The sequence below is a fragment of the Panulirus ornatus genome, chromosome 33, assembly GCF_036320965.1.
Source record: "Panulirus ornatus isolate Po-2019 chromosome 33, ASM3632096v1, whole genome shotgun sequence".
NCBI classification, from domain to species: Eukaryota; Metazoa; Arthropoda; class Malacostraca; order Decapoda; family Palinuridae; genus Panulirus; species Panulirus ornatus.
This window is the reverse complement of record NC_092256.1, coordinates 8,857,947-8,872,863: the sequence shown is the minus strand read 5'-3', so window position 1 is coordinate 8,872,863 and position 14,917 is coordinate 8,857,947. Positions and strand designations below refer to the sequence as shown.

Here is a 14,917-nt window from a genome sequence, read left to right as displayed (position 1 = left end):
CTTATTTTGCTTAAATTTATCCCTAGCTATGACTTCTAAGACATATGAGAGTGTCAGTTGTGGTGTCAAATATAAACACCAGTCCATATCAATCCAAGATAAAGTATAACTGTTGAAAAAATGGACTGAGGTGTTTCAGTGCGTAAGCTGTGTGACATCTACAGTATTGGTTCATCAACTGTTTATGATATAAAGAAGCAAAGGGAGAAAATATTGAAATTCTATGTAGACATCGATTCCAAGAAGGAAATGATGATTAGAAAAACTATGAAAGATGGTGAGAGTACTAAGCACAATTGAGTGATGATGGAATGGTTTCGACAGCATTGGAGTGGACTTGTCAGGTAGCATGATAATGGACCAGGCTAAGTTTTTCCATAAAGAACTTGAATTACAACATGAATGTGACTATAGTGAAGGATGGCTTCAAAGATTCAAGAAGCATCCTGGAATTTCCATGAATAAAGTGTGTGGAGAAAAGTGGTCTGCAAACCACGAAGGAGCTGCCGAGTATGTGGACGAATTTGTGAAACTCATAGCTGACGAGCACCTCAGTCCTGAATAGGTGTATAATGCAGACAAAACTGCATTATTCTGGCGATGCACACCTAGGAAAATGCTAACAACAGATGAAGAAGACCCCTGAGGATTCAAACAATCTAAGGACAGACTTACCATCTTAGGGTGCTCAAACATTTAATATTTGTTTAATTTGAATTTCTAGCAGTCCATGGTATACTTTAGACACGTTGGGAGACGAGTGATTAGTGGGTTAGAAGTGTGTTGATGAATTATCATTACATGACCATGGTTGGTCCGGCAAAATGGTTCATCCAGCAATGCTTTGGAACCAAGAGTGCTGGAAAATCGGTGGTGTACCTGCATTATTATTATTATTATTATTATTATTATTATTATTATTATTATTTTCTTTGATACTTGTACCATTTCCCATATTAGCAAGGTAGCAACAGGAACAGTTGAGAAAGGCATCTCAACCTCTCACATCTATCCTATAGATGTCATGTGTTATGCACTGAAGCCATAATCCATGTCCACTATCAGGTGCTACAGACCTTCCCATGGTCTTCCTTGACTGCTTCATATGTCCTGCTTCACTCCTTTGACAGCACATTGTCCCCTGTATACCACCCCATCCATAACAATTTAATAAATCTTTACGCATTCAAAAGTACTAAAAGAGGTTTTGATGAATTAGGACTAGTCAGCCTAAGTCAGTCCTTTGTTACTCATTCTCTCAGTGTGTCCATACCATGTCAGCACACTCTTCTACACTCTCTCTCTCTCTGAGTTAGACTGGCTCAATACCCCACTTCTTTCTTACTGATTCATTCCTTAAACTAGCAAGATTCATTCCTTAAACTAGCAAGATTCATTCCTTAAACTATGAACCTGCCTCACACCACATATTACCCTCAGAAAGTTCCTCTACAAGTCCGTACTCTTCCATTTTTTGGCATGTGGCACAAAATTATCACTCATACGACAATTTTTGAAGTGCTATACATTCAAACATACCCATTCTTGCCCAAACAGACTATAGCCTCTCAGTCCACACACCTCTAAGTGCACCAAGGGCCTTAGCCATCACTCTTACCTATGACTCATTTCAGTCCACATCAAGATGACTAAAGCACTCCACTTCCTCCAGGACCTTCCCATACAAACTTGGACTCAAAACTCCTTTCTCATACCCCTGCTGCACCTCATTACCTTGATTAAAGAGCTTATATAGGTACACCACTGATTTTCCAGCACTCATGGTTCCAAAGCCTTACTGGATTAACCATTTTGCCAGACCAATCGTGGTCATGTAATAATAATTCATCAACTCACCTCTAACCCACTAATTATACAACTCCCATGTGTCTAAAGTATACCACGGATTGCTAGAAATTTAAATCAGACAAATATTAAATGTCTGAGCACACTAAGATGGTAAGTCTACCCTTAGATTGTTTGAATCCTCTAGGGTCTTCTTCGTCTTCTGTTGTGTTTTCCTAGGTGTGCATCACCAGAATAATGCAGTTTCATCTGCATTATACACCTGCTCAGGACTGAGGTGTTCATCAGCTACGAGTTTTGCAAATTCGTCCACATACTCGGCAGCTCCCTCATGGTTTGCAAACTGCTTTTCTCCGTACACTTTATTCATGAAAATTCCATGACGCTTCTTGAATCTTTAAAGCCATCTTCACTATAGTCACACTCATGTTGTAATTCAAGTTCTTCATGGAACAACTTAGCCTGGTCTATTATCATGCTACCTGACTAGTCCACTCCATCACTCCAACGCTGTCAAAACCATTCCATCATCACTCGATTGTGCTCAGTACTCTTACCATCTTTCATAGTTTTTCTAATTGCTATTTCTTTCTTGTAATCGCTGTCTACACAGAATTTCAATATTTTCTCCCTTTGCTTCTATATCATAAACAGTTGATGAACCAATACTGTAGATGTCACACAGCTTATACACCGAAACACCATGGTCCATTTTTTCAACAGTTCTACTTTATCTTAGATCGATATGGACTGGTGTTTATGTTTGACACCACGACTGACACTCTCATATGTCTTAGGAGCCATAGCTAGGGTTAAATTTAAGCAAAATAAGCTAAGAATCTCAAAATTGCAGTATCATCACCAACAAGTGCAGTGTAAAGAATGTAAATAAGTGCGTCCTACACAAAATGCCATCTGTAGCTGCCCAGTAAACTAGTCTGGTGGCTGCGGTAATTTTGTCTGGACTAAAGGAGGTGCTGAACCATCAGCTGCTGGAAATTCGGTGGTGTACCTGTAGTTGCCCATAAAATCTAAGCTGAAGAAAAAGCAGTGTACCATGGACAAACTGCTGCAAACAGGATTCACACCTTTGTGAGCATTACCCTGGGTGACCTCTGAATGCATCATGGTCGGTAATGCTAATTCCATCATGCAGGTTGTTATAGGTTACACTTAGTTCACTGTCCTCAAACAAAATAAGCAATATAGCAGCCTTCCATTATACTTTAGGTAACTCAAGATCAAAGGCAGGATCCAAGGGTACTAGAGCCTGGCTCTAAAGGCCAACAAGGTCCACTTTTCAAAGTAATGTAAAATCTTTATAATATAAAAGCCATTTTCCCCTTCCAGTGTTGAGTACCCCAGCAAGTATGATCATAATTTTTGAATAGCCTGCCTCTGCCCTGAGGCAAAATATGTGGCCATTAATTCTTGTAATGGCATCCATGCATTATTACCAAATTTTAATGCCTACATTTTTTCCAATGACTTGTCAATGTGTGTAAAAATATGAAGGAGGCCTATATGAAATATGCACCCTCTTGTTACATAATAAATTGTTAAGCTATGAAATTGTTAGAAAACAATAGAAATTGGTGATGAAAACCCTCTGTAAACATATAAAATTTATGAGAAAAACACTTGCAAAAATACTTCACATGCACCACAACCATCAGATGGTACACTTGGCATATCTCGTACTGACAGCAGAACAGTATAACTTAAAGGGAGCATACCATACATAAGTGATTTCTCAACATGTTTGAGTGTGTATCATTTTACATGGAATATTCATTTCTAATCATTCTTGATAAAGATATCATGGAATAATTTTTTGGAATAACTAAAGTGTACATAAAGTGTACAGTGGAATTTAGGGCTGCCTAGCAAGGTTTAAGACAAAAGTAGGGTGTGTTAGTCCCAGCAGTTCTATTAGGACATGACAGCTTAGCTTAAAGTGTATTGGAATAGAAGAGAGTAGAGAAGCTGGAAATTAAATGCCTAAGGATAATATGTTTTGAGACAGATGATCAATATATCGAGATGACATGCTGCTATTGGGCTGAACTATGTCATGTGAAGAAGTCAATACCCTAAAGTCAAATTTGTATGGAAAATAGTGACAACATGTAAACACTATTAGATAATGTTCAGATTTATATTATTCTTAATGTGTTCTTCTTCTGAATTGTAGGAACCTAATATAATGCAATTTTATGGTAGCTGCTTTGGATCCTGATGTGGGCCACCATACTTGGGCTTGTAATGCAACGTCTTTCGGCTCGTCTGGGTACTGTTACTGGTCTACATTTAGCTGAGGTTTGTTACCGCCATTATCCACTGATTCCCCGTCTTCTAGTTTGGATCATGGTTGAGATTGCCATCATTGGATCTGACATGCAGGAAGTAATAGGAACCTCTATTGCACTCTACTTACTGTCGAATAAAGCGTAAGTATATCAAAATTGAGAGTTCGGTAATTTGATTCAGAATTACAAGTTATTAATGATAACAGTAGTTAATACGACTTTGAGTTTGATTATTATGGTTTATATGATAATATGACTAGCACATACATGATTTTGAGTTTTAGATTCGTACCATTGTTTCCTTGTATGGCAGATCAGTGTAAATGATAATACTACTGGCCTGTCTCACTATAAAGAAATGATGTGTTCTTAGGAAAGGTTATGTAAAGTACAGATAGATTTCCATAGTCAAATGGGGATTATGTTCCTCACGACCTTCCCAGACATTATTCCTAGGTTTCGACATTGTATGAGAAATAAAGGAAAATGTGTACGTGTATGGTATATAAAACTACAGAAACTGTACTAATGTGAGCTGTAGTTTTCACCAGGATGAATTGATGGTGAAGGGCAGTGGTTCCCAACTAGTGGGCCATGGTGAGTTTCTAGGATGGCCCATAGGGGTTGTCATATGATCAATATTTGATCATATGTGAATATTAGTATTAGCAATTCTATTTATACTTGGTGTTTACTAATTGTATTCATTATTGTAGTTTGTTTTATAAACATGTTTGTTGCTTTTCTGTTACCAGTAATTGTATAGATTTTGCTTAAGATACTTTGTTTATGAATCTTAAATCAAAATGTATGTGTTTTTTTGGTTGTCAAAATAATAGGTGGACCACAAGTTCTTCAGATAAGCTATATTGAGCAATCACTATAGAAAGGTTAGGAGCCACTTGTGTAGGCTGAGTGTGTGTATTACTATAGGATGAGGAACTTGGCATTGCTGTTAATTTGTTGTTTCTCTCTAAAACTTAACTTTTAGTTTTGATAGTGTTAATTTAACGTATTTCTTGGTATACCTTAGCGCCTTTGTAGGGCTTTTTGTTTTTGTAATGAGCTGGATGGTTATATAACTTATTTTTGTAATTATGCATTTGGGCATGAACCATACTTACACTTATGTTTGTCTTCTACATTCTGTTAATACAGTCTGTGATATTTTAAGAATACTTTCTATTAATCTTAAAGTTCTTGAATTTTTAGGATAGGGAAATTCTTTTCATTTTGTGGATGTTAAAGGGATAAATGAAAGAGCATCCTCCATCTTCACATACATTGGCCTCCTGAGATGCAGTGCCATCTTTGAAATAGATGGATGAGAAAAGCTTTCCTGATAGATTCACTCTACTTCTTTATGGTGTGGATACACTATTATTAATACCATAATGACAAGCAACTGCTGAATTGCCTAAGTTCATTCATTATCTTGAAAAGGTTCACTTTTAGTAAGAGTACTTGCTGGATGCTGAGGCATAATGTTGACTGGTTCAAGTGGGCAGAAGTTTAAAAATATATGTGTGGAAAACATGCATCCTTATTCTTTGAATGTCAGCAGAGAACTGATGTGGTGCAGCGGCACTTCATGGTGCATGGCCAGCTGGGCTCGCATTATTTTGTGATAGCTTGTGTCATAATGAAAAAATGGGAGTAATTTAAGTGCTTGAGCAATATTGAAATTATTATATTGAACCATGCTATATCATGACTGAAATGTACTACTGAAATCCAAAGCATTGTCATAGAGACAGTGAAATTCAGCTGTAATAATGTAGGAGACCCATTCAACAAATGATATTAATGTTTACGTTAAGAACATATTGCTTTTTTGTGTGTATATATGAAAGCCAAGGAATAGAGTGCAAGGAATAGAGTGAACTGGAAGGATGTGCTATACTGGGGTTGATGTGCTGACAATGGATTGAACCAGGGCATGTGAAGCATCTGGGGTAAACCATGGAAAGGTCTGTTGGGCCTGGATGTGGAAAGGGAGCTGTGGTTTTGGTGCATTACACATGACAGCTAGAGACTGAGTGTGAACGAATGTGGCCTTTTTTGTCTTCTGGCGCTACCTTGCTGGTGGGGGAGGGGGTGGATGTTATTTCATGTGTGGCGGGATGGCAACGGGAATGGATGAAGGCAGCACGTATGAATATGTACATGTTTATATGTGTATATGTCAGTGTACGTATATGTTATGTATACATATAAATGTATACATTTATATGTAAGGGTAAGAGAGATGTGTGGAAATAAAAAGAGTATGGTTGAGAGAGCAGAAGAGGCTGTTTTGAAATGGTTTGATCAAAGGAAAGAATGAGTGAGGAAAGATTGACCAAGAGGATATATGTGTCAGAGGTGGAGGGAACGAGGAGAAGTGGGAGACCAAATTGGAGGTGGAAAGATGGAGTGAAAAAGATTTTGAGTGATTGGGGCCTGAACATGCAGGAGGGTGAAAGGTATGCAAGGAATAGAGTGAATTGGAACGATGTGGTATACCAGGGTCGACATGCTGTCATTGGATTGAACCAGGGCATGTGAAGCATCTGGGGTAAACCATGGAAAGTTCTGTGGGGCCTGGATGTGGAAAGGGAGCTGTGGTTTCGGTGCATTATTACATGACGGCTAGAGACTGAGTGTGAACGAATGGGGCCTTTGTTGTCTTTTCCTAGTGCTACCTCGCATACATGAGGGGGGTTGTTATTCCATGTGTGGCGAGGTGGCGATGGGAATAAATAAAGGCAGACAGTATGAATTATGTACATATGTATATATGTATATGTCTGTGTGTGTATATATATGTGTACATTGAGATGTATAGGTATGTATATTTGCGTGTGTGGACGTGTATGTATATACATGTGTATGTGGGTGGGTTGGGCCATTTCTTTCGTCTGTTTCCTTGCGTTACCTCGCTAACGCGGGAGACAGCGACAAAGCAAAAAAAAAAACCAAAATAAATAATTTATATATTTATTCATTTCATTTATTATACTGTGTCGCTGTCTCCCACGTTAGCGAGGTAGTGCAAGGAAACAGATGAAAGAATTGCCCAACCCACCCACATACACATGTATATACATACATGTCCACACACGCAAATATACATACCTATACATCTCAACGTATACATATATATACACACACAGACATATACATATATACACATGTACATGATTCCTACTGACTGCCTTTATTCATTCCCATCGCCACCCCGCTACACATGAAATAAAAACCCCCTCCCCCTCATGTGTGCGAGGTAGTGCTAGGAAAGACAACAAAGGCCACATTTGTTCACACTCAGTCTCTAGCTGTCATGTAATAATGCATCGAAACCACAGCTCCCTTTTCACATCCAGGCCCCACTAAACTTTCCATGGTTTACCCGAGACGCTTCACATGCCCTGGTTCAATCCATTGACAGCACGTCGACCCCGGTATACCACATCGTTCCAATTCACTCTACTCCTTGCACTTTCACCCTCCTGCATGTTCAGGCCCCAATCACTCAAAATCTTTTTCACTCCATCTTTCCACCTCATCAGTGAACTACAACTGACTCACTTCCCAAGCTCTCTCATCCACAACAGACTGCATACTTGCCCCTCTTTCCAAAACTCTTGCATTCACCTCCCTAACAACCCCATCCATAAACAAATTAAACAACCATGGAGACATCACACACCCCTGCCGAAAACCTACATTCACTGAGAACCAATCACTTTCCTCTCTTCCTACACGTACACATGCCTTACATCCTCGATAAAAACTTTTCACTGCTTCTAACAACTTGCCTCCCACCCCATATATTCTTAATACCATCCACTGAGCATCTCTGTCAACTCTATCATATGCCTTCTCCAGATCCATAAATGCTACATACAAATCCATTTGGTGTTCTAAGTATTTCTCACATACATTTTTCAAAGCAAACACCTGATCCACACATCCTCTACCACTTCTGGAACCACACTGCTCTTCCCCAATCTGATGCTCTGTACATGCTTTCACCCTCTCAATCAATACCCTCCCATATAATTTCCCAGGAATACTCAGCAAACTTATACCTCCGTAATTTGAGCACTCACTTTTATCCCCTTTGCCTTTGTAATTTGGCACTATGCAAGCATTCCGCCAATCCACAGGTACCTCACCATGAGTCATATATACACTGAATAACCTTACCAACCAGTCAACAATACAGTCACCCCCTTCGTCTGTGTCCTTGCACTACCTTGCAAACGCGGGAGACAGTGACAAAGCAAAAAAAAATATATATATATATATATATATATATATATATATATATTTTTTTTTTTTTTTTTAATACCTCGTCGCTGTCTCCCGCGTTTGCGAGGTAGCGCAAGGAAACAGATGAAAGAAATGGCCCAACCCCCCCCATACACATGTATATACATACGTCCACACACGCAAATATACATACCTACACAGCTTTCCATGGTTTACCCCAGACGCTTCACATGCCCTGATTCAATCCACTGACAGCACGTCAACCCCGGTATACCACATCGCTCCAATTCACTCTATTCCTTGCCCTCCTTTCACCCTCCTGCATGTTCAGGCCCCGATCACACAAAATCTTTTTCACTCCATCTTTCCACCTCCAATTTGGTCTCCCTCTTCTCCTCGTTCCCTCCACCTCCGACACATATATCCTCTTGGTCAATCTTTCCTCACTCATTCTCTCCATGTGCCCAAACCACTTCAAAACACCCTCTTCTGCTCTCTCAACCACGCTCTTTTTATTTCCACACATCTCTCTTACCCTTACGTTACTCACTCGATCAAACCACCTCACACCACACATTGTCCTCAAACATCTCATTTCCAGCACATCCATCCTCCTGCGCACAACTCTATCCATAGCCCACGCCTCGCAACCATACAACATTGTTGGAACCACTATTCCTTCAAACATACCCATTTTTGCTTTCCGAGATAATGTTCTCGACTTCCACACATTCTTCAAGGCCCCCAGAATTTTCGCCCCCTCCCCCACCCTATGATCCACTTCCGCTTCCATGGTTCCATCCGCTGCCAGATCCACTCCCAGATATCTAAAACACTTCACTTCCTCCAGTTTTTCTCCATTCAAACTCACCTCCCAATTGACTTGACCCTCAACCCTACTGTACCTAATAACCTTGCTCTTATTCACATTTACTCTTAACTTTCTTCTTCCACACACTTTACCAAACTCAGTCACCAGCTTCTGCAGTTTCTCACATGAATCAGCCACCAGCGCTGTATCATCAGCGAACAACAACTGACTCACTTCCCAAGCTCTCTCATCCCCAACAGACTTCATACTTGCCCCTCTTTCCAAAACTCTTGCATTTACCTCCCTAACAACCCCATCCATAAACAAATTAAACAACCATGGAGACATCACACACCCCTGCCGCAAACCTACATTCACTGAGAACCAATCACTTTCCTCTCTTCCTACACGTACACATGCCTTACATGTTTGTAGTATGATGGGTAAATGTCATGTGCATGTTGTTGTGGTGCCTAGGATTGTTGAAGTTTTCTTGAGTGGGAGTGGTTGGTCATTCAGGTTATATGAGGATATCAGGAGTTGAGAAGATGATGGTAAATGGGTCTGCTCCAATACCTGTAGGCATTGTAGAAGGACTTCTTGATATGTATGAACTACTTAAACTTGATGTGTATGAACTTCTTAAACCCACATCAAGAAAATTGTTTATGTTGTTTATTCTTAAGAAGGATGAGATCTCTTCATGGCCAAATAGCCTGAAGCATACCTTCTGACAAGCTAATGATAACCAACTAAGATTAAAGTGATGTAAGAGGAAATCTGAATACTCATTGTAGGTGAAAAAGTCAGAAAAATGGAAACAGAAGTACCATGCATGAAGACACTGAAGTTTAGAAACAATTGTTCATTTGAGTGACTAGAATATGATAAATGAAACAGAGTGGCCATGTCTCTCTCTCTCTCTCTCTCTCTCTCTCTCTCTCTCTCTCTCTCTCTCTCTCTCTCTCTCTCATTCAGTGGTAGGTATGTTTAAGCAAAGTTTTTCTTAATCAGTTCTTACATGACTGAAATTGTTTGAAGATTTTGCACCCTTCACTAGTTGATCAAGTATGACTAGCGGGGGTGGTATATCTTGTCACTAGGAGTATCGGCATGAACAATGCTGAAGGAAAATATTACCTTAAAATGTAAAGGTTAGGTGAGAGTAATACTTTTCATAAAGTTTATGAAATACATATGAGAGTATGTCCAATTTGTTTTTGATGGGTTCTCTTGTATTAATACAAGCCAAGATTAGTATTCCAGGTGATTTGGTTAGTATGACATATATCATGACTTTGTATACCTTAGAAATACAAATCATGTACATGTGTATATATGTATATGTCTGTGTATGTATATGTATATATTGAAATGTATAGGTATGTATATGTGCATGTGTGGACATGTATGTGTGTACATGTGTATGTGGGTGGGTTGGGCCATTCTTTCGTCTGTTTCCTTGTGCTACCTCGCTAACGTGAGACAGCGACAAAGTATAATAAAAATAAATAAATAAGAAATACAAATGATTATATTTTTCTTTTTTCAATGTCTATTAATCTGTTCTCTTTTTTTCACAGAATTCCCTTGTGGGGTGGGGTGCTGATTACTGTTGCAGATACCTTCACTTTCCTTGCTCTGGATCGATATGGCCTACGCAAGCTAGAAGCCTTCTTTGGCTTTCTCATTCTTGTTATGGCTATTACATTTGGGTATGAGTATGGTGTTGCAAAACCTGACCAACTAGAAGTACTGAGAGGGATTTTTGTTCCTGGTTGTTCTGGCTGTGACAATCGTTCCCTTCTTCAGGCTGTTGGCATTATAGGAGCTGTGATAATGCCTCACAACCTGTATTTACATTCTGCTCTTGTAAAGGTGAGAGGAGAGATGTTTGGAAATATTTAAGGAGATATATTCTTGGATTGTGTCTGGTATTGTAAAATTGTAGTATAATTTTCTCCTTGGAAGGGGAAAAGAATAAAGGTTTGTATGAGATGAGGGTGAGAGGTAGTGGGATCTATGAATGGAATGTAGTGAAGGGTGTGTAATATGGCATGCAATATGTTACAGAAGATTTTGCATGAGACAATGAGGTATTATTAATGAAGGATGATCAGTTTGAAAGCATATTTGATTAGAAGTCTGTCTTTGCAGATTATTAGTTGTGAAGTTCAGATGTGAGAGGTTAAATATACCTGTAATGTGTGCATACCCATCATGATACAAGGGGAAGTTCTGGCTATCTTATGATGAGAATTTAAAAGAGCAAAAGTAGAAATAGATCTTGGATAGCTGGGGTATAGGGAGGAGGATACAGTGGATGGATGTGGAGTCCCAGGTGTAAATGACAATGATGAATAAGTTGATTACATGCATCATCATGCGTGATTGTGTAAATACTTACTTAATTATAAGGATATTCATAAATACACATAATATAGACATAGGGGAGATATGGTAAACAAGAGCCTGATCAATTTGATTTTGGTAAGCAGAAATATAACAGGTTATGTGCATAATGTGCAGTTTAGGAAAAGGTTGGGAGGGGGTTTGTCAGATCATATGGAACTGCAGTAGTATTTTGGTTACTTTTTAATTTAGTGGTGGTATAAGACTAGAAATGTAAATTAAAAAATGAGAAGAATAAAAGGGGAAAAGTGTTAGGATGAAAGTGTTTAGTTTGACTTCCAAAACAGGTTAAATGAAAAGCCAAGAAGATTCAAAACAGTGAGTTGAGGTGGAAGTAGTTTTGGAAATCAGTATTAGAGGTTGCAGTGGAGGTGTTCAGCACTGTGTGAATAGGTTGTGGAAAGAGAACTAGAGCATGGTGAAGCAGTTGGTAGGCAGCTAACAACCAGGGAGGTTTATTACCAGTTATACCCACCTGGGTATTGGAAGGGTTAATGAAGCTTGTGTAGTGAGTCAGCATTTCAGTGGTTGTTAAGCTGCAATCCTCTGACCCAGGTACCTGTCTTTCTTTTCTGCTTCTCCTACATGTGAACTCCAGGCATTCTGTCCACAAACATGCGTTCTCTCCTTGTCATACATAACACTTGACAACACTTAACTCTCAGCTCAAACTTCATAACTCTTTATTTTCCTGTGATGAGTGCTATGTGCTAGCCCTCCCGTTGGACAAAATGCTAGGAGCAGTAGATAGAAGTAGTATGTAGGAACATTTAGGCAGAAGCATCAGGTAGAAACATCAGATAGAAGTAGTTGGCAGGAGTATTAGGCAGTAGTTTGTAGGAACATTAAGTAGGAGCCCCTGAAAACACTGCACTAAAATTGCATGCTGCCAGTGGCTTGCGAAGGTTGAGGCATAAAGGCTAAGAAGTGGCACTAGAGTTCACTAGTTATGGAGTCTATTGCTGTGGCCATCCCTTTGAGGGTGTTCCACTTGGAGAAAGGCATCAGAAACATAGATAGATAGAAGTAAACATTAAAAATGTCGGTGTAAGAGAAAATGAGTCTGGAGGAAGCAGAATCTACCAGAATTGAGTGATGAAGGCAGGGCGAAGAGTTTGGAATATTAACTGAAGAGGAGTTAGAAGGATGGTATATTTGAACAAAAGGGAGTAGAGTATCTTGATGGAAAAATAAATGAATAATTAAAGGAGAACGAAAAACGATTCAAGAGAGGTAAATAAAGGTACAGAAGATGTACATCTAAGAAGCAAGGGTGCATTAGACAGACTGAGGAGAGTGCTAGTGATGGAGGAGGAAGTTTTTATGGGTTAGCATGAATATCTTTAGGAACTGATTGGAAATGATAATGAAAGAGACATATCTAATGGCATAGTAGGACTGGATGTAAGGAGAGAGATGAATAAACACATGGGAAAGGAAGTCATGAAGGTTAAGAGCTGAAAAAGAGGGCAGAGGAGAGATGGGGTGAGAAAGTATTAGCAAACTAAAGAAGAATGAGAAAATGATTTGGAAATAGGTGAATAGTATAAAGAGAACAAGAGAAAAATAGGAGCATCAATGTGGGGAACAGATGGGGAAGAATAGCAAGGAATAGGTGAAAAGGTGATGGAGTGAGTATGTTGAAGGTCTGTTTAATATGTAATAGGGTGGCAGATGTAGGTAATCTGACACATGGAAGTACATGGAGCTAGAGAGTCATGGTATGTGGTTTGGTGAAAAGAGAGGTGATGGTAAATGCCTAGTATGAGATGGAGTGTGGCAAAATGGGTTTGAGTTGATAGGATTGCTGATGAATTTCTCAAGCAAAAAGGTTGACAGAGTTGATGGCTGGTTAATCAGGATTTTTGGTGTTTATTTAGCTCAATGTAAGTTGCCAAAGGACTGGCATAATGCCTTTCTGGTGCCATTATTTAAAAGCAAAGGTGATGAAAGTGAATGTTTGAATTACATATGTATAAGATTGCTAAGGATAGGCAGTAATATGTATGGGATAATGGTGAATGAGAAGTTGGTGACATGCACTGAGCATCAGATTAGGGAGGAAAAATGTGGCCTCAAGAGTGGTAGAAGATGTATGGACCAAGTGTTTCTTTGAAAAATTGTGTTAGAACTACTTAAAGAATGTTAAGGATATGTACATGGCATTTATGGGTTTGGAGAAAGGATGTAATATTTTCTAAAGTGATTCTTTGTTGATGGTGCTATGAATACATTGTGTAGGAGAAAGTTGCTTGGAGCAGAAGAGTTTTTATCAAGAGAATAAGGCATTTGTGTGAGTATGAAGAGGAGAGGGTGAGTGGTTCATTGGCTGTAGATCACTACGGCTGTTTAACCTGTTAATGGATGGGATGGTCAGGGAGGTAATTGCAAGGGTGTTGGAGAGAGGGGGCAGGTCTATAGTCAATCTGGTGATGGAGTGGCCATGGAGGCGAGTCTATTGTTTGCAGATGACATGGCTCTAGTGGTGCATACCTGTCCCTCTCTACAAGACCCTTGTATTTATGTTCCTCACCACCCAGTCCATTAACAAGTTAAACTGTCATGGTAACACCACATACCCTTGCCATAGGCCCAAACTACACCTGGAGTTCACCCTCCTCTCTGCCTGCTTGTACACATACCTTACTCCCTTGAAAAAACTCTTCAATGGTTCCAGTAGCTTTCCTCCCACAACATATACTCATGATACTTTCCACAAAGCATTTGTATCTACCCTATCGTATACTCTCTCCAGATCCATATATGCTACATACAGATTTTTCTGTTTCCCTACATATTTTTCACACATATTTTTCAAAGCAAAGACTTTATCCACACATCCTCTCCTACTCCAGAAACCATATCCCCCCCCCCCCCTTGTCTGATGCTCTGTTCATGCCACTACCCTTTCAGTCACCACTCTTCCACACAACTTACCAGGCACACTCATCAGACTTATACACCTGTAATTTAAACATTTGCCTTTGTCCTTTTTATTACTGGAAGGAAATTATTTTGAATGATAAATTTGCTCAAACTAGCAACTAAAAGGGGTTCTGATGTTTTCACCATAAACCTTTTTGATACTAAAATGTGATTAGTTCATGCACATATTTTATTCATTTTTTACCTTGTTATAAAGATAAAAAAAATTAATTTTTTGATTCACAGCCAATTTGAGCAGAGATTGAAAATACAATACGGAGGCTGTTTGAAAGGGAAATGCATTCCTTTGAAATGTCTTAATGCATGCAACAGACATTGATAAGTTAACCAAGTATATAAAAACAATGTTGTATGGAAAACATTTTATCTCGTAGAT

The 14,917-nt window shown here is 39.1% G+C and overlaps 1 protein-coding gene across 10 annotated transcripts in view; it reads left to right on the top strand.

Moving 5' to 3' along the window:
- The window catches only part of Mvl (solute carrier family member malvolio), a 167,423-nt gene that overhangs the window by 74,660 nt on the left and 77,846 nt on the right, over positions 1-14,917 (top strand). For all 10 annotated transcript variants that reach the window (XM_071681533.1, XM_071681531.1, XM_071681530.1 and 7 more), the window contains exons 4-5: positions 4,030-4,256; positions 10,767-11,061. In XM_071681533.1, coding sequence (XP_071537634.1) covers positions 4,030-4,256; positions 10,767-11,061 — 522 coding nt within the window. The remainder of the gene's footprint in view (positions 1-4,029; positions 4,257-10,766; positions 11,062-14,917) is intronic.